Here is a 21,136-nt window from a genome sequence, read left to right as displayed (position 1 = left end):
ACAGTTTGCAAACTCAGAATGGAAAGACGGACGAAACGCCACTAAGCATTTTGCCCGGCAGTGTGCTAACAATTCTGTCAGATTGGCACCTTAACGAAGTAGTTAATAATAACGAAGAAAGTTGCTAATTAATGAAAAATTATGGGAGAGCTGAAGAAATCTCAAGAAAATGTCAGCATGGAGGGCGGAGGTCTTTGATGGAGGGAATCAGTGTTGAACGAGAGAGAAGGTCATTAATCACTTAATTATCTCATTAGTTAGCTCGTTAATCATATTATCAGTTTGTATCAATAGAGAAAGTCAACAAAATGGTAATTATCTCTTTAATCACTAAATTGACTGCTTTCCTCACTTTCCTGTAAAACACACACATCCCAAAACATACACACACATTAATTGCACATCATCCTCACATCAGACACACACCTACACAAAACTTGCATGTATATATATGTATATACATATATATATATATATGGTGGTGGTGGTGGTGGTGGTGATGTATGTCTTTTATTTTTTGCTTGTTTCAGTCATCAGACTGCGACCATGCTGGGGCACTGCCTTGAAGAACTTTTAATCAAATGAATTGAGTTCAGGACTTTGGTTTTCAAGCCTGGTATTTATTCTCTCAGTCTCTTTTGCCAAACGGCTAAGTTATGGGGACATAAACACACCAACACAGGTTGCCAAGTAGTGAGGTGAGGGGACAAACACAAACAGAAAGACAAACATACACACACATGCTTACACATGCATGCACACACATACAATGGGCTTCTTTCAGTTTCCATCTACCAGATCCACTCACAAGGCTGTAGTAGAAGACAGTTGCCCAAGGTGCCACGCAGTGGAACTGAACCCAGAACTATAGGGCTGGGAAGCAAGCCTCTTACCACACAGCCACGGATGAATATAAGTAGAACATGGGTTGTTAGAGTTTGGTTTTTGGTACCCTCAGGAGTAAGAGGGTCGGGAGAGGAAGGGAGAAGGAGAGCAGGATGGGGGAGGGGCATTATGATGATACCATGAGTTACAACACACTACATAATATTTAGGGTGCATTAAAGGGTACCAAAGGGATCCAGGCCAGACAACCAGTTGTTGTTTATAACAGTACTTGATTCTGTTCATAGATAAGCTTTTACAAAACATTAATCCACATAGGTGTAAGGGGTACCTCAGTAGGGTACAGTTCATTCTGCTATATCCTTGTTGGAGACACTTAATTATCAACAGCCCCGTCCACCTAGCCCTGAGCAAGACTTCACACGTCTATATTGTTCACAGCACTCTGTCCATGGTCAGCACAAGTCAGTAGCCCAGTCAGTGCAGTTGTAAATAGGGACCACAGTATGGTAGAGGGCACCACTGTACTATGTTCATAATCTGAAGGAGAACATGTTGAGGGAATGAAAGAAGATCTGTTTGTGTCAGTTGGTTTGTATATATGATGTGTGTGCGTGTGTGCGTGTGTGTGTGTGTGCGTGTGTGTGTGTGTGCGTGTGTGTGTGTGTGCATGTGTGTGTGTGTGCATGTGTGTGCGTGTGTGTGTAATACACATTTATGTGTGTGTACATGACCCTTGTTTATGATAACAGATGAAGGACAAATACTCACCAACTGAGGCGTCATTAAAGATTTTCGGGTACCCACGGTTTGGGTACTTTCCTTTCAGCTGCCAAACATCAAAGAATGGTTTCCAATCAATGAACGGCATTAATTCTTCCAAACTGCAGTCAACAATTTTCTTTGTTCCAAAGAATGTAGGGGGAGCTGCAAAGAGGGAAAAGGGACCAGTGAGGAATAAATTTCATATTTCATTAACCCTTTCAAATTAAGGGTTAACCCCTTAATTCAAATGTTTTGAAAGCTGTTGTTGTTGTTATTTAACCAAAGGTGAGAAGTTGTCTAGACCCAATAGATCAATTATCAATGAGTTTTATAGCCATGACCACCTCATCAGAGCTAGAGCAACTAATGGGAACTTTTTCTTTTTTAAAACAGTAGGCTGTGCATTTGGGGGAAACTCGTAACGTTGATGGCACCATGAGTTCATAACCAAACCCCACCCTCACATTTCCTATTTCCACTTCTCCAGTATACAAAATATTTCCTAAAATTCCATCTAATTTCTCTTATATAAATCTAGAGATAAATCTGGGGTTTAACTTAATAATGTCACACCTTATACCAGTTATATATTGGGGTATAATCTAATCCTCTTACACCTTATTCATACAAATAAAGTCTCTTTAAGTCTTGTCTCAAAGAAATCAATAAATTATTTGATATTCAAAAGATAAATAACAATTCTTACGTGCCGGAGGATGCGAAGACCAATCTATTTGGAACTTTTTCTCTTGTGCTGCCTTCAAACTCAGATAAACACGATTCTGAAAATATATGTAGGTTGGTATGAGTACAGTGTATGCTTATGTATTTTGTGCGTATGTGTGTCTTGCACACACACACACATAGTGAGAATTTACAAAAATAACAAAAGACGAAGACGGGTGTGTAAACAACAAACAGATGTATTAGTTTAACGCTCGGGAAGTGAGAAAGTCTTTTACGTTTCGAGCCTACGCTCTTCGACAGAAAGGAACACAGAAATAAACAGGGAGAGAAAACAGAAAAAGGTTTTGTGGCTAGCGATCTAACACGGTGAATGCTGGACGGAGGGGTCAGAAAGGAGAGCTAGGAAGAAGGTGAGATAATAAAGTAGGGGTGATCCCAAAATGAAGGTGCACATGCGTATGTGAGAGCGTGCATGTGCATTTGGACAGAGTTGGTGACCTTGACGTGTGCATGTGTAGGTATGTGGCTGATGGTGTGGGTGCTGGGAAGTGGTCAGTGCTAGTGTGCGCAGGGTGGTGTGATGTGGTGTGGTGTGGTATGGTGGTGTGTGGTGTGGTGGTGTGATGTGGTGTGGTGGTGTTGGGGTGTAGAGGGGTGAGAGTGGGGGAAGAAAGGGTGGGGTCTAGGGGATGGGGTGGGGTGGGATGAGATGTATAGAGATGATGGGGTTGGAATGTGTAGGGGTTGGGTAACGAGGGAGGAGTGACAATGAAGGGAGAGTGTGGAAAGGAGAAGGTGGGTAGGAGTGAAGAGAGGAAGTAGGTGCCAGAGCAAGAGAGGAGAGGTGGGTGGGAGGAAATAGGTGTGAGAGGAAGAAAGGAGAGCCATTTTTATTTAATACTGAAGCTGTGGTGGTGGTGGTGATGATGATGATGATGATGATGGTTTAAAACAAACCTTCAAAGAATCCAAATAATCCTGACGTATTTCATCGTAATCTTCAGAAATTTCTTCCAAATATTCTTCTACAGAATCTTTTTTCATCAAAGCAGAAAACTAAATCACAAAACGAAGAAATCAATGAAAAGTTGATAGATTTTAGTTAATTAATAATTGTAGAATAAGACGTTTGGGAGGGAAGAGGTTTGTTCTGGCATCTCAGACAGGGTTCATCTTTAAAGACTAAAAGTTCATGAAGGAGGCTGAGGTCTGACATCTTAACCACTTTGGAATCAACCTGTCTGAGACTGCTCCTTATTCTATGATATTAACTTCCCGCTTGAAAATAGTCTAAATTAAAATATTTCATTAAGATTTCATGTTAATTTATGTTTCAAACATTAAGAATGAATTCTTTATTATTTTCAGTAATGCCATATTTTAACATGTATAAGGAACCCTCTAATTTGGAAGGGCTTAAAATTTGGAAAAAAAAAAGGTTTTGTAAGGGATTGTAATACTATCCATGTATAAGAAACTCCCATATTTTTTAACCTAATTTTTGACAAAAAAGGGTTTGTTATACTCGTTAAAATATGGTAATTGAACTTCTATGTTCAGCGCATGCATGTAAGAGAGGGAGGATGTGTATAGACGAGTGTATATGCGTTTGTGTGTGTATATATATCTAGGTGTGTATGTGAACACCTTTGGGTGTACATGAAACATTACAAGAATTAGACAAACGAATCAAATAAGTTGGAGAATGAAAGGTGATATGATGGTGTAAGAACCACTTACAACGAAGACACTCTTGGATGCATCTGGAACATAAATTGTGGGTCCAGAATAAGCAGGAGAAATCTTCACGGCTGTGTGCTGCCTTTGGAATGGTAAACGATAATTTTGAAATTAATTACATGCAAATATTCATGAGATTAACTTTATTAAATGTAATAAACAATATTAGAAGTTAATTAATCAGAGTTATGTAGGAGTTTGGTCAGGAGTTTTGTATGACCCCTAAGATTGATGGGGACAAAGAAAGGAGTAAAGGAAGCTCAGTTCATGAGTTTCTGTCATAGGAATCAGGGGCTGTTGAGATAAAGGGACAGAGAAGAGGCGTTATCTCAGTTGTTTGCAACATAATGGATTCCGTTACTTAGGGCAATTAACAGGCATTGTAATGAGGGGTGGGACAGGGCTTGGGTGTTTTAAATATGCTGAAGTCCAACATCTTCATATCTGAACATAATTGATTTCTTCCAGAGAGAGAGGGGAGAGAAGAGAGAGAGATGGGGGCAGAGAGAAAGAGAGAGGAGAGAAACAGAGAGAAGAGAAAGAGACAGTCAAACACACAGAAAGAGGGGGGAGAGAGAGAAGAACCAACCTCAGCATATGACTGGTATTGTATTTATTGAACCCCAAAAGGATGAAAAGCAATGACAACCTCAGTTAGATTTGAACTCAGAACAGAGAGAACTGGAGCAAATGGCACAAGGTTGTCTTATCCAACAGCCTTACAACTTTGCCAGTCAACCACAATTCCACTATAAAGCAAATGCTAAGAGATATTAAGACATCATTAAACATGTCAGAGAATGTGGAAACCATTTAAAACAAACACATCTTTTCTGTTATATTTACTTTAGTAATAATAATTATATTATTGGTGATTAAGTCTCGTTTTGCTGTCCATTTACAGCAATCTTGTTGCAGCAGACACCGTATTCCATTGACAATGGAATAACCTTTGATATTTCATACTCTGTTTGTCTATTGTTAACAGTAGATCTAACAAGTAGTAGTACAAATATTATACCATAACAATATGTGTGTATTGCAAATGGTATATTTGACATACCTGTGTGTGCGTATGTGTGTATGTCGTTAATAATGTGTTTGTGTGTGTGTGATAAATAATATATTTAACATGTTGTAGTCCAATATTGATATTATATTGGTTTATGAGCCACTAATAGTGTATTTAACCAACTGTAGATTCTTATCACAGAATATTGGTAAAGGTCTGAGTTATTGATAGTATTTCTTCACAAGCTGTCGTGTAATATTACAGTGTGTGCGTGTGTGTGTGTGTGGGGGGGGTGCGTGTGTGTGTGTGTGTGCTGTTTGTAAATGGCTTACATGAGACTGGTTCAATGTAGTTGTTTCACCTTTCAATGCATCGACTGAATTCTTGTCAAAACAAAAATGGTTCTGAAAAATGTTATAAATCATCATCATCATCATCGTTTAACGTCTGCTTTCCATGCTAGCATGGGTTGGACGTATGGCTGAGGGCTGGTGGACCAGATGGCTGCACCAGGCTTCAATCTTGATCTGGCTGAGTTTCTACAGCTGGATGCCCTTCCTAACGTCAACCACTCCGAGAGTGTAGTGGGTGCTTTTACGTGCCAGTCAGGCGGCCCTGATGATGACCTCGCTCGAATCTTTTACACATGCCACCGGCACGGGTGCCAGTAAGGCGAAGCTGGTAAGGATCCCGCTTGGATGGTGCCTTTTATGTGCCACCGGCATGGAGGCCAGATAGCTGCTCTGGCAACGATCACGCTCAGATGGTGCTCTTAGCACCCTACTAGCACGGACGCCAATCATCGAATTTGATTTTGATTTTTGAAACCAGTTGGATAGAATCTACCCAGTGAGGCTGGAAGTACACACACAGACACACAGACACACATATGCATTTCAAGAAAGAGCAACAGATGGACAGATGGACAGGCAGACAGATAAACAGATAGGTAGGTAGATAAGTAAATAGATAGATTATCAGATAGATAGACAGATAAACAGGTATACCAATGATATTGGATTAGATGGAAAATCTAGATATTCAGCATTGCAATTCATGTCACCTGTATAAAAGGTAAAAACAATAGTGTGTGTGTGTGTGTGTAGGTGTGTGTCTATGTGAGAAATTGTTTGCATGTGATGCGAAAGTGTTATGTGACTGCGTGTATGTGTGTGTGTATTGTAGTATCACCTGTAATTCTTACTTTGATGTTGTCGCACCTCCAATCAACAATGGAATCTTCAGACCAATTCTCTCCATTTCCTGTGCCACATGAACCATTTCGCTAAGAGATGGAGTAATTAGTCCTGACAGACCAATGACATCTACAAGGAATAAAACATTTAAAAGGGATCATATAAAATAGGATAAAAGACACAAAGGAGCTCGGGGTTGGTGGGAAAAGCATAACTATGGACAGGGCCTCATAGCTGGAGGAAGGGGCCTCATAGCTGGAGGGGGGGCTTTACAGCTGGAGGGAGAGGCCTCATACCTGGAGGGAGGAGTCTCATAGCTGGAGGGAGGAGCTTCATAGCTGGAGGGAGGGGCCTCATAGCTGGAGTAAGGGGCTTCATAGCTGAAGGGAGGGGCGTCATAGCTGGTGAAGGGGCTTTACAGCTGGAGGAGGGTTGCATTTATCTATTTTTCCGCCTTCCTTCTTGACTATTCGTGGGTCAAAGGGGCATGCAACATCAACTCTATGGCACATGTGGTGCATCTTGTCCACCACCACTAGGTCCAGTCCGTTATGCTCCAGCACCTGATCTGTTTGGATTGGGAAATCCCAGAGGATTTTGTTAGTCTCCAACTCCACCACTCTCTGTGGTTTGTGCTCATACCATGTCTTGCCCCTCTCCAGCCCCCACTTTTTACACAGTTTCCAATTTTACACACTTTTGCTACCTGATCACATTGCCACAACTTGTAGTGGTTTTGGGAAAGTCCAGGGCATTTGTTTCTGATGTGGCAATGGTTTTATCCTCTCTTTTAGAGATGCAGCACAACGGAGACACTTGCTCATTCCAAAGGTTGACCCTCCAGTTTATGGCCAAAGCTTGGTCTTGCGCTGCCAGTATAGTGGTCTCGGTAGCATTATTATTATTTTTTTTTAAGGCGACAATCTGGCGGAATGGTTAGCACACCAGGCAAAAGGCTTGGCAGCATTTCGTCTGTCCTTACATTCTGAGTTCAAATTCTGCCAAGGTTGACTTTGCTTTTCATCCTTTCGGGGTCAATAACATAAGTACCAGTTGTGTAATGGGGTCAATACAAACAACTTACCCCTCCCCTAAATTTCAAGCCTTGTGCTTATAGCAGAAAGGATTATTATTATTATTATTATTATTAATTAAATATAAGTTTGTACACTAGTAAAAATGGTAAAGTTTCTGGCAAGGAAAACAGGAATCTGGAATAGGGAGTGGGGAGGGGTGGGAATGTAATCCTTTCTATTATAGGCACAAGGCCTGAAATTTGAGGGGAGAGGACCAGCCAACTAGATCGACCCCAGTAACCAACTGGTACTTAATTTATCGACCCCTGAAAAGATGAAAGGTAAAGTCTACCTCCGTGGAATTTGAACTCAGAACGCAGCAACAACCAAGATACCGCAAAGCATCTCATCCAGCATGCTAACAATTCTGCCAGCTCACTGCCTTTGTGGATGTGATATAAAGATAAACATAATGATCAAACCAGCATTAATATCAATAGCAGTGCTGAGGATCTTCTCACAGGGGGTCATCACACCAAGGTCGACAATTCTGTAAAACAATGATTAAAAAAAAAGGACTTTAGTTAGAACATTGAGTCAAGCACACTCATACACACACACACACACACACATGCACACACACACATAGATACATATATATATATATATATCATGGCCATCCAAACATGCAGCCTATGCCCTCCCTCCACTCCCTCTCTCAGCCTTGTCTTGTGAGTTTGCGGATGATGATGCTACGTAAAACGCAGCCTTGCCAAGGCCACATCAAATGCACCAGAGCTCGTGACATGAGGAAGCACCCAGTCCACACCCTGCAAAGTGTTTGGCATTAGGAAGGGCATCCAGCCATAGAAACCATGCCAAAACAAATGGAGTCTGGTGTGGTTCTCCAGCCTTGCCATCTCCTGGATAATGGACATCAAATGAGGAAGGTGGTGGTGGTGGTGATGTGTTTTATCATGGCCCCCAACTGTAGAGAGGTAGTCGTGTCTATGATGAGACTAAAGCAGCCTCTTTCCTTTGTGATATCGCCAAGACAGCTTGACCAGGACAGAGTGAATAGGAGAGAGAGGAGGAGGGGAGAGAAAGAAAGGGGGAGAAGGACCAAAGTGGGTGAGCTTCAAAAAGTCCCATTCAACTCATGCCATCAGAGAAAAGCAGATGTAAAAACAATGATATTGATGCTGTGTGTATATATATATGTATATATATGCAGGCTGGCAGCTGTGTGTATATATATATGTATATATATGCAGGCTGGCAGCTGTGTGTATGTATATATGTATATATATGCAGGCTGGCTGCTGTGTGTATGTATATATGTATATATATGCAGGCTGGCAGCTGTGTGTATGTATATATGTATATATATGCAGGCTGGCTGCTGTGTGTATGTATATATGTATATATATGCAGGCTGGCAGCTGTGTGTATATATATATGTATATATATGCAGGCTGGCAGCTGTGTGTATGTATATATGTATATATATGCAGGCTGGCTGCTGTGTGTATGTATATATGTATATATATGCAGGCTGGCTGCTGTGTGTATATATATATGTATATATATGCAGGCTGGCTGCTGTGTGTATGTATATATGTATATATATGCAGGCTGGCAGCTGTGTGTATGTATATATGTATATATATGCAGGCTGGCAGCTGTGTGTATGTATATATGTATATATATGCAGGCTGGCTGCTGTGTGTATGTATATATGTATATATATGCAGGCTGGCAGCTGTGTGTATGTATATATGTATATATATGCAGGCTGGCAGCTGTGTGTATGTATATGTATATATATGCAGGCTGGCAGCTGTGTGTATGTATATAGTATATATATGCAGGCTGGCAGCTGTGTGTATGTATATATGTATATATATGCAGGCTGGCTGCTGTGTGTATATATATGTATAATATGCAGGCTGGCTGCTGTGTGTATGTATATATGTATATATATGCAGGCTGGCTGCTGTGTGTGTATATATATGTATATATATGCAGGCTGGTGCTGTGTGTATATATATGTATATATATGCAGGCTGGCTGCTGTGTGTATATATATATGTATATATATGCAGGCTGGCTGCTGTGGTATATATATATGTATATATATGCAGGCTGGCAGCTGTGTGTATATATATATGTATATATATGCAGGCTGGCTGCTGTGTGTATGTATATATGTATATATATGCAGGCTGGCTGCTGTGTATATATATATGTATATATGCAGGCTGGCTGCTGTGTGTATGTATATATGTATATATATGCAGGCTGGCAGCTGTGTGTATGTATATATGTATATATATGCAGGCTGGCAGCTGTGTGTATGTATATATGTATATATATGCAGGCTGGCTGCTGTGTGTATGTATATATGTATATATATGCAGGCTGGCAGCTGTGTGTATGTATATATGTATATATATGCAGGCTGGCAGCTGTGTGTATGTATATATGTATATATATGCAGGCTGGCTGCTGTGTGTATATATATATGTATATATATGCAGGCTGGCTGCTGTGTGTATGTATATATGTATATATATGCAGGCTGGCTGCTGTGTGTATATATATATGTATATATATGCAGGCTGGCTGCTGTGTGTATATATATATGTATATATATGCAGGCTGGCTGCTGTGTGTATATATATATGTATATATATGCAGGCTGGCTGCTGTGTGTATATATATATGTATATATATGCAGGCTGGCTGCTGTGTGTATATATATATGTATATATATGCAGGCTGGCTGCGTGTGTATATATATGTATATATATGCAGGCTGGCTGCTGTGTGTATGTATATATGTATATATATGCAGGCTGGCTGCTGTGTGTATGTATATATGTATGTAACTTACTTGAAATTATTGCAACCAAGTACAACAGCAACAATATTCTTCCCTATGTCGTGGACGTCTCCTTTCACTGTGGCTATCACCATGGTACCGTTATAAGTCCTCTCCTGTAACAACAACAACAACAACAACAACAAATTATGGCAGCAACAACAGAAATACTTTCTGAACCACAAAAAGTAAAAAGCAGTGCACAGCTTCATCATCATCATCATCACCATCATTTAACATGTGTTAAAAAGTATATATCAACACATTGCTTTGAATACACACACACATATATACACGCATGCATGCAAACACACACACACACACATACACTTACATAAATACACATACACATGCACACACACATATATAAAGATACACGCAACACACACATACACACACACACATAAATACACATACACACACACACATAAATACACACACACATGCACACACACATGCACCCACACATGCACACACACATGCACCCACACATGCACACACACATGCACACACACTACCTCTGCAAGGCCAGCAGTTGATTTACACACTTCCAACTTCACAGCCTTCCTCCAACTTACACACACACATCCAGACACACAAATGCACACACATGCAACATATAACCTTTTTTTTATGCAAATACAGATATTAAATGATGATGAGGACGACGACGACAACGAGGATGATGATGATGGGTCAATGAGGGGAAAGATCTCTCTCTCTCTATTTATCTATCTATCTATTTTTAATGTTACAGATATTTCAGCAAACCTCCAGTCACATATACGCAGACAATTAATAAACATACAACAGATATTTTATATGTCTTAATATATTTTACATAACAGGAAAGCAAATTATTTCTTCTTTCACAGAAAACATTGATCAAAACATGCTTATCTCCCCTTACACAACTCAATCGTACAAGGCCTTATTGAAAAGGAGATATAAATGGTGGTGGAAAGGTGTGTGTGTGTGTCCTTTATACAAATCCACAATTTTTCAGTTAGAGGGCTCACACTTTCTATGGTTATTCAAAACCGTCCAAGGATGGTCGTGCACATCTTTAAATTTCCCCAGTCACCCCGCAAAGCCATTAAAAAATCAATAGGAGTGACTATTTTGTGAATTTTCTATCCAAAACCCAATCAAAATGCCTGAAACTTGATATGCCAATTGAATGCCAATTGATACGCCAATGACCCAGCAACGCCGGGTCATAGCGCTAGTGTAGTATATGTCTGCATTATATGTATGGGCATATGTTGTACACAGAAGAAATTTTTGAGAAAAATGGATGAGAGGTAAAAAAAAACAAAGAAGAGAGTGAGGAAAGGAATTAGAGAGAGTAGGAGTGATTAGGAAAGAAAAGCAAAAATAGATTTTTAAAAAAAAGATTAAAATCAAACAACAAAAATATTTCTTCCTTATTTTTCTTTTTCTATTTTCATTTTCACTCTTTTCTGTTGAAAAGTTTTCCACAAATAAACAAGTTGAAAAAAAACAAATAAAAAAGACTAAAATTTAAAAATTTAAGCCACTTCATTGAAACCAATTCCATCTTCATCCCTCGCAGACAATTAATCAAGGTGTATTGATGATCAATAAGTCTCTATAGACAGGTTCCATGAAGATCTCAATGACTGGAACTTTTATGGAACTCCTTCAAATCAAAGATTAAGAAATAAGAAATATTTTGGCTGAGATTTATTCCGGTCACACTTTTTTTGTCTTTTGGTGAAAACCGAAAATTCTAAAAGTAAAGAAAATAAATTCTTTACTTTTAGGCTTTAATTATTAACGAACCATCATGTGGAGTCGTCAGTAACGAACCAATATATTGTTAGAGTTGCTTTCCAACAGAAATTAAACTTTCAGGCAGTTAAATGGAAGAATTCTTTTGCACTGGTTTGGATTCAGTCTTTTGAGTATGGCCATGCTACAGCACTACTTCGGTCAATCAAATCGATCCTAGAATTCACTTTTTAAGTCTGGTATTTATTCTAAGCATTCCTATTTTTGCCCAACTGTCAAGTTATGAGAATGTAAACAAACAAACACTGGCTGTTAAGGGGTGTCCTATAAACACACAATAATATAAAGAGAGAAAAATATGACCATCCAGGAAGAACACTTCCTGTGTATGTGTGTGTGTTTTTATGTGTATTTGTGCGTGTGTCTGAGCTTACCTTGGATCGTAGGGTGACCTGCTGTGCTTGAGGAGGCCTATTGAGTCAAGTACATCAACATCAAATGGAAATTGTTGTTGTGATACCTGTGCCAGTGGCATGTAAAAAGCACCATCCAAACGTGGCCGATGCCAGCACCGCCTCGACTGGCTTCTGTGCCGGTGGCACGTAAAAAGCATCAACTGATCGTGGCCGCTGCCAACCTCCCCTGGCACGTAAAAAGTACCCACTACACTCACAGAGTGGTTGGCGTTAGGAAGGGCATCCAACAGTAAAAACACTGCCAGATCAGACTGGAGCCTGGTGCAGCCTCCTGGCTTCCCAGACCCTAGTCGAACCGTCCAACCTGTGCTAGCATGGAAAACAGACATTAAACGATGATGATGATGATGATGATGATGATATATATATATATATATATATATATATATATGTATCATTATCGTCAACATCATTTAACATTTATTTTCCCTGCTGGCATGGGTGGATAGCTTAACAGGAACTGGCAAGGCAGAAGACTGTACCAGGCTCCAATCGCCTCCCTTGGCAGGATTTCTATGGCTGGATGCCCTTCTTATTGCCAACTACTTTACAGAATGTAACTGAGTACTTTTTACATGGCACCAGCAGCTGTGAGGTTACCAAAGAACTTACAAGACTGTAAGCCCTGATGAGCTTCCACACAATTTCTATCTACAAAATTCTCTCGCAAGACAATGGTCATCTTGGAATACAGATGGTGTTGTTCAGTGGAACTGGACTTCAGATCCTGCTGTTTCAAGACAAAATTCTTAACCACCCAGCCAGCCATGACCTGCTCTTAGACAACATAGAATAACTCTACATAGAACTGGGGGAGGGGGAGGTATTAATCAATGGAGAGAATGGTTTGGTGTGTCATCAACTTAGAATGATAATTAGATATGTTGTTAATTAACTTAGAATAATATTTCTTTCCATTAATATAAATAAAACTTAATCAAACTTTGGTAATCATTAATCATACCCAGAAGCAACAAAAAATAAAAGAGACCATTTTGGAAACAAAAGGGAGAATAATTTCCTTACATTCAATTTCTTTTCTTTATCATCTTCCATGAAAGGAATCAGATAAGCCACAGCTTTCTTCATGACTCGAGCAGACTTGATAACTTGTGGCAGAAACATTTTGCCAGAACCAAACAAATCTCCGACTTTGTTCATTCCCTGGAAATAAAAAAAAAAAACAGATCTAACAATACTGTGAAATACTGGTTTCAAATTTTGGCACAAGGCCAGCAATTTAAGGGAAGCGAATAAGTTGATTACATTGACCCCCAGTGAAAATCAATGGCTTTATCCCACGGGACACATTTCAGACAGGTTTGGTCCTTGATGCTCCCATGCCTACAACATTTGTCTCGAACACGCAATACCCCTTGCCAGAGCTGCCATGCCATGGACTTTTGCAAGATGTCCATAATCCCCAAACTGAAAGTTCTCCAGAAGAAACTGTAAAAACTGCTCCCATAAATAACCAGAGGAACTCTGAGACGACCATTGTTCATTCCCTTCAGAGAAACCTTGAGTTGTTTCTTCCTGCCAATGGCTTTGAGAACAATAAAACTGATCGTAATAAAACTGACAGGTGCTTACCTTCATTAATGGCCCTTCGATTATCTTCAAAGGGATCGGATAAGCATCTACAGATTGGTGAGCTTCTTGCACGTCTTGGATGATGTATTTGTCGATTCCCTTCAAGACACACAGACAAAAAACAATAAGATAAACAAAAAAGAAACAAACCAATTTCTTTCAAACAATAAAATTAAAATTCCATTTTTATTTTCATTAATATAATATATGAATGTATTTATTTATTTATTTATTTATTTATTGAGTGGTGTTATATTTTATCGACCCTGAAGGGACGTGATGCAAAAATGATGTCAGCAGCATTTGAACTCAAAATGTAAATGGCTGAAATAAATGCCACAAAGCAATTCTAAAACAATTCCACAAATCTATGAACCCATCATCATCATCACACCACCACCACCACCACCACCATCAGCTGGAGGTGTCATTAATGTCCCAGCTGTTCACTTCCCATGAACATTGTTTTTCAAGTCTCAAAGACTTTGCAGAGATTCCTTTCAATGCCAAGTAATGCTTTTGTTTTTTGCTTTTTTTTTTGGATGTTCTCTATTTCCATTTTTTATTCCAATCATTTCCAACCGATTCTTAATCTCTTTGATCACTCTACCAACAATTATTGGCACAATAATCACTCTTTTCATTGACCACAGTTTTTTTAAATTTCTTTCCTCAAAACTTCCTTCCTTCGTTATTCATCAATCACACCTTCCTTTCTCAGTCATATGACACTCTCTTTGCCATTTATCTCCTCAACCTTCACCTCTCACTCCACCTCTATCATATATATATATATACACAAATATATAAATGGACAACACTCATTATTATATTAGGAGATTATACATACATTTTAACACTTTATGTATATACTTACATATATACATAATTCTATACATCGATCTAAAACAACAGGATTACGAAAGGAAGACTGCAATTTAAGACCACGATGCAGTATGCATTTCATTACAATTATGATTTTTATGTTCAATTACGGTTCTCTATAAAAGTTCCTGTTGCATTTCAATAAGTGTTTCCAAAACTTTTACGTAGTGACTCCGAAAGACTGATCGACACGTGTGCACTCAAGTCATGCAAATATTTTCATTACCTAGACGACACATACACAGCATTACAAACACAGCTGCACACCACCCTCTTGCACATTCCATGACTCCCAATGGGATCAATCAGGTACCGGACAAGGTATATGGATTATTTTCCCCATTTGAGAGCGATCAGGTTCATTTTTATTATTCTCGTTTGTGAGAGCAGTCGAGTTTATTTCAGATATTCTCATTTTAAAAATTTATCTCTGGTTAATCATTGAGAGGACTCTGGTATTGCTTTGGCAGAAGTTTGTGCTCTCTGAGTTCTCTTATTGTTGTTGGTTGTTGTTGTTGTTGTTGCTGTTGTTAAGCAACAAGACGGGTAAGGGTGATTAGGTGATGGTCTAAGGCTTAGGAGCGGGAGACCCCAGAACTTTGACAAAAAAAAAAGAAATTGTTTGTCTTGTACTTGAGGGCTCTTTGTTGACGCCCGACACCACTGGGAGGTGGCCTCCGAAGTCGCTGGAAATGGAGATCTCCAAGTCCAAATTCTTGAACAACTGTTGTTGTTGTTGTTGGTGGTGGTGTTGGTGTTGTTGTTATTATTATAGACTAATAGTTCGGTTGCTGAGTACAGTTTAGTTTGTTCGATATAATAAAGTAATAAAGGGAAAATGCCTGACCTTCACAAGAGAATAAACGAGACGCTCCTCCAGGGGCAAACTGCGCCATTCTTCCTCCGTCACATTCTTCTTCGCAGTTTTATCCAACTTCTGTGGACAGACATGAGAAATATATATATGAGTGTGTGTATGTGAATGTGTGTGTGTGTGTGTGTGGACATACGTACATATGTGTATGTACATTATTAAAACTTGTATTTCTTGCCTTACCTCTGCGTACATTAACATCTGTTCGGTGCCATCTGGAATTGTATTCCATATTATGTCTTCGCACAGACGAAGAAGGTTTTCTTCAATATCCGAATACAATGGGAGATTGCCAGCATTGACAATTCCAAGATCCATTCCAGCCTTTCAAACAGAAAAAAACAACATCAAGAAATTAATACACAAAAACAAACAAAAACAGAAACAATTCAACACACAGGCCATCATCATCATCATCATCACCACCAACACTATCATCATCAGCAGCAGCAGCAGCATCATTTAATGTCTCTGTTCTGTGCTGGCATGGAGTGGACCATTTTTGGCAATTTCCATCATTAGTCATCTTTTATGTGGAATAGTTACATTTGACTGCAGAAAAACCAATGTCTTCCAAACGAGTGAATTTATGATTAATTAAATTTTGTGTTCGTTTTGGAAATAACTTTTCTTTGATGCCTGCTCATATTCCAGATTTTCCCATATTTTGTTATTAGCTTTTTTACAGCTGGTTTAGAACAACAGAGTCCTTAAATCCACATCTGGTATTTCCAGAATAGATTCATTTCTTGAAAATAAAACTGCAAAGATCTGGAAACGTCAGAAAAGACTTAGTAGCTCTACCGACTCAAAACAACTGCTACAAAAAAAAAGAAAATATAGAAGAATCTACAAAATAAAAGATAAAACTTTAACGCCACCGCCGCCGCTGCCATCGTCGCTTCATAATTAATCAAATGTAAAGCTTCATGTGTCTATTATTGCTAATTATTTTAGGTGGCTAATTAGTAAGGTTGTTAGAGCACTGGGCTGAGAGTTCCTCATAGTTGTTTGTTGTGAATCAGAACAGTCCAAGATCAAATCATATTCAAAGGTACAGGAGTGGTTGTGCGGTAAGTAGCTTGCTTACCAACCACATGGTTCTGGGTTCAGTCCCACTGCATGGCAGACTCCATGATCAGGCTGTTCCATTGATCGGATCATCTGGAACACTCGTCCTCATAACCTGGGGAGTTCCAGTTTATGCTTTTCCCTCTCTATGTATTTGAAGCTGAGATTTCCTTTAACTATTACGCAGGGGTTTCCAAAGATCTCTGATTGGGTTCAGATTGAACTAAAGCCTCAAAGACAAGGTTAATCAGCCACAAAACCATTTTATTCTAAAGTAGAAGAATCAGATATTTACCTTGATAGCATGATACAAAAACACACTGTGCATTGCTTCACGGATTTGGTTTTTACCACGAAATGCAAAAGAAAGATTGGAAATCCCACCACTGATCTTCACACCAACGAGATTTTTCTGCAAAACAACGACAATCATAACAACAACAACAACAACAACAATAATAATAATAGTAATAATAATAATAATAATAATAATAATAATATGTTTTATCTTAGTATAAAAGATGGGCAAATACAGCAAATATTCTGCTCAATACCACAGTTGCTTGACCTTAACCAGTTGAACATGTCCCCTAGTGGCTGACGATATGTGCATCTCTGATCACGAGCAGAAGTAGTGGGGGAGCATCATAGCCGTGTGTTGAGAGGGATTCTTTGGGGTTTGAATAATTCACCTCTGGAAACATGGGTGTTTCATTCAATATCCTTAAACAACCCTTATTCAGGGACCTTTTGAGCAGGATGGGTTACTCGACCAGAAGAAAATTCTAACTGGGCCCCACCTGCAAGGTCATGTACTGTTTATCTTAATATGAGATCACTATGTTGCACACATATGGTTGTGATGCATGTGCCTAGTGTACCCTTATCAGACGGGTAGTCATGATGAGTATACTGGGTTTCGCATATTTTGCCCCAGTGTCATTTTGATGGCATGCACTGCTCTCTCACTCAATAATAATATTATTAATAATAATAATAATAATAATAATAATAATAATATAATAATAATAATAATAATAATAATAAACATGAAGAAGAAGAAGATGAAGAAACAACAAAAGCTATAAAACAAATGAAATCCAAACTAAAAATAGAACAGCAACGAACCATGATAAAACGATGGCAAGAAAAGCCCCTTCATGGTAAATACTGGACTAAACTAAACGCAAAAGAAATAGACAAAGAAAAATCCCAGCAATGGTTGAGAAGCTCAGGACTCAAAGCAGAAACAGAGGGATTTTTAATTGCAGCACAAGACCAAAGCCTCCCCACCAGAAATTACCAAAAACATGTAATGAAAAGAAATATTACAAGTAACTGCAGAATATGTGGAGATGGACAAGAAACAATAAATCATATTATCTCTAGCTGCCCAGTCTTGGCTAAGAAGGAATATATTCACAGACATGACAGAGTTGGAACCTACATACATTGGAAGCTATGCCAACATTATGGAATAACAACAGAAAAAAGATGGTATAGGCACACACCAGAAAAGGTCACAGAAAACGAGAAAGCAACCATACTCTGGGATATGGCGATACACACAGATAGAGAAATTAAGGCCAACAGAAAGAAAAAAAATGCTTTCTAATTGATGTATCAATACCGGCTGATGACAACGTGTCTCTAAAAGAAATGGAGAAACTCTCAAAATACAAAGTCCTGGAAATAGAGGTAACTAGAATGTGGAATCTGAAAACAGAAACAATTCCTATCATAGTAGGTGCATTAGGCATGATAAAAAAATATTCAGACAAATACATAACAAAAACACCAGGACTTACAAACACATATAACATACAGAAAATTGCACTACTAGGCACTGCACACATCCTACGCAGAACACTTTCCATACAATAACCATCAGAGCATCACAACAAATCACAGCACATACCCAAGGCACACAGAGCTGTGCTCGGTAGTGAAGTGAAAGCATGCTATAAAAATAAAACTACTGAATAATTATAATAATAATAATAATGATAATAGGAAACCAGGCATAGTCTTAATTGAGAAAGAAAGCAAACTATGCTGGATCATAGATATAGCATGCCCAGCTGACAACAAGATGTGCGATAAGGAAGAAAGAAAAGTCGATAGATAGGACAGGTTAGCTTGGGAGGTTAAACAGTTATGGTCGATGAAAAAGGTAGCAGTAGTACCAATAATTGTGAGAACCCTGGGAACAGTGAGTAAAAATCTCAAGAAGTATGTGGAACAAATAGGGGGTGCAATAAGGGTGGCAGTGGTGATAAAGACAGAAACACAAGAGTTTGCAGTCACTCATTCACTAAATCCTCATTCTTCTGCAAAAAATCCAATTAGTCTAAAACCATTACCAACCTTGACAATTCTTGTGGCATCGATGAAGTTTTTACCATAATCATTGTGTTCTTCTATTCCTGTAGCAATGGTCAGAATGTTCAAATCAAAGATGATATTCTGGGGCAAGAATTTAACCACTTCGGTAAGAATTTTATACGATCGCTCACAGATCTCGACTTTTCTCTCAACACTGGTCGCCTGCATTAAAAATACAAATCAGTCGTTATTTTTATTGCTAATCAATCAACAGGGAAAGAGGTGGTGGAGGTGGTTGTAATGGTAGAGGGAGGGGGTGACCATAGTGGTGGTGGTGGTGGTGGTGGTGGCTGTCGTCATTGTCGTCGTCGTCATCGTAGTAGTAGTAGCAGCAGCAGCAGTAGTGGTTGTGGTAGTAGTAGTAGTAGTAGTAATAGTATAGTATAGTAGTAGTAGTAGTAGTAGTAGTAGTAGTAGTAGTAGTAGTAGTAGTATGGGTGGTGGTGGTAAGAGTAGTGATTACATAGCTGTAACTGACTTTATCAATGGTAGTGGTGGGAGATGGTGACAATAAGGATGACAATGATGATGATGATGATGATGGTGATGATGATGACGATGATGATGATGACGATGATGATAGCAATGATGATGATGATGATGGTGATGATGGTATGGTGTTGGTAGGCCAAATGCACCTCACCTGACCTTCCTCATCAAAGCACATGACAATGACGCAGGCGCCATACCGTTTGATGCATTTCGCTTTCTCTATGAAATCCTGCTCCCCCTCCTTCAGGCTGATGCTGTTGACGATGCACTTGCCCTGGCAACACTTGAGGCCAGCCTCGATCACAGAGAAATTGGACGAATCAATACAGAGGGGAACCTAGGGAAGATAAAAAGGGAATAACAATAATGGTAATAATGACAAAGATAAGAGGAATAACAGTAATGATGGGAATAACTAATAATCCTTTTTACTATAACCACAAGAATGTAATAACAGAAGTAAGTAATAATTGCAATGTGGGTGGTAATAACAGAAATGATATAAGTAAGTCAAAGTAGTGAAAGAAGGTAAGAATTGCAGGAATAACAATAAAAACAGAACATAAATGATGGAACTGAAAGGAGCCTAAAAGACAGGTGTTGAAAGATGAAGGGGGAGAGACAAAGGTAATGATAACAATAACAGTGAGAAGATGTTATTATGGTGGTGGTGGTGGTGGTGGTGGTGGTGGTGGTATTAACAGAATGGTTGTGATGGACATAGAATAACGTTACAACAACAACAACAACAACTATAAGACTGTGCACTGAACCTTTGCAATATCAGGATCCGATGCAATGAAATTCACAAAGGTCGCCATTTCTTCCTCGCTGTTCAGCATTCCTTCGTCCATGTTGACATCGAGGATTTGTGCCCCATTGGCCACTTGGTCTTTGGCAATTGCAAGGGCATTCTGCAACAACAACAACAACAACACAATGAATATGAAACAAGTCAGAAATCAACAACAACAGCAACATGAAGAAAATTTGAGCAAGAATCAATTTAGACACAAATAAAGTATTATTCCATAACAGATTACTAACGTGACATAATACTTTAACACTAATGTGACACAACACTAATGTGACATGATACTTTAACTCTAATGCAACATAACACTAATGTGACACAACACTAACGTGACATAATACTTTAACACTAATGTGACATAATACTTTAACACTAATGCAACACAACACTAATGTGACACAACACTAATGTGACATAATACTTGAACACTAATGTGACACAACACTAATGTGGCATAAGTCATCAATCTGGCAGAACCATGAGCAGCCTGGGTCAAATGTCTGCCGGCATTTTGTCTGTCTTCACATTCTGAGTTGAAATTCCGCTGAGGTCGGCTTTACTTTCCATCCTTTCAGCATTGATAAAATAAGTACCAGTTAAATGCTGGGGTCAATATAAAATCATCTTTCCCCATCCGTTGAAATT

General features: G+C 38.9%; 1 protein-coding gene across 1 annotated transcript in view; it reads right to left on the bottom strand.

Annotated features, from left to right (window-relative positions):
- Positions 1–21,136, bottom strand: part of LOC115217904 (methionine synthase-like) — a 46,407-nt gene that overhangs the window by 9,088 nt on the left and 16,183 nt on the right. Inside the window, exons 14-28 of the mRNA XM_036507910.1 lie at positions 20,451–20,591; positions 19,829–20,014; positions 19,168–19,347; positions 17,096–17,212; positions 15,913–16,053; positions 15,703–15,792; positions 13,971–14,069; positions 13,404–13,541; positions 10,159–10,262; positions 7,745–7,812; positions 6,255–6,375; positions 4,039–4,120; positions 3,256–3,354; positions 2,318–2,393; positions 1,618–1,773 (exon numbers count right to left, since the gene is read on the bottom strand). Coding sequence (XP_036363803.1) covers positions 1,618–1,773; positions 2,318–2,393; positions 3,256–3,354; positions 4,039–4,120; positions 6,255–6,375; positions 7,745–7,812; positions 10,159–10,262; positions 13,404–13,541; positions 13,971–14,069; positions 15,703–15,792; positions 15,913–16,053; positions 17,096–17,212; positions 19,168–19,347; positions 19,829–20,014; positions 20,451–20,591 — 1,798 coding nt within the window. The remainder of the gene's footprint in view (positions 1–1,617; positions 1,774–2,317; positions 2,394–3,255; positions 3,355–4,038; positions 4,121–6,254; positions 6,376–7,744; positions 7,813–10,158; positions 10,263–13,403; positions 13,542–13,970; positions 14,070–15,702; positions 15,793–15,912; positions 16,054–17,095; positions 17,213–19,167; positions 19,348–19,828; positions 20,015–20,450; positions 20,592–21,136) is intronic.

This window comes from Octopus sinensis, linkage group LG12, assembly GCF_006345805.1.
Source record: "Octopus sinensis linkage group LG12, ASM634580v1, whole genome shotgun sequence".
Lineage (NCBI taxonomy): Eukaryota > Metazoa > Mollusca > Cephalopoda > Octopoda > Octopodidae > Octopus > Octopus sinensis.
Note: the sequence above shows the minus strand (reverse complement) of the source record. Positions and strands in the feature narration are given on the sequence as shown.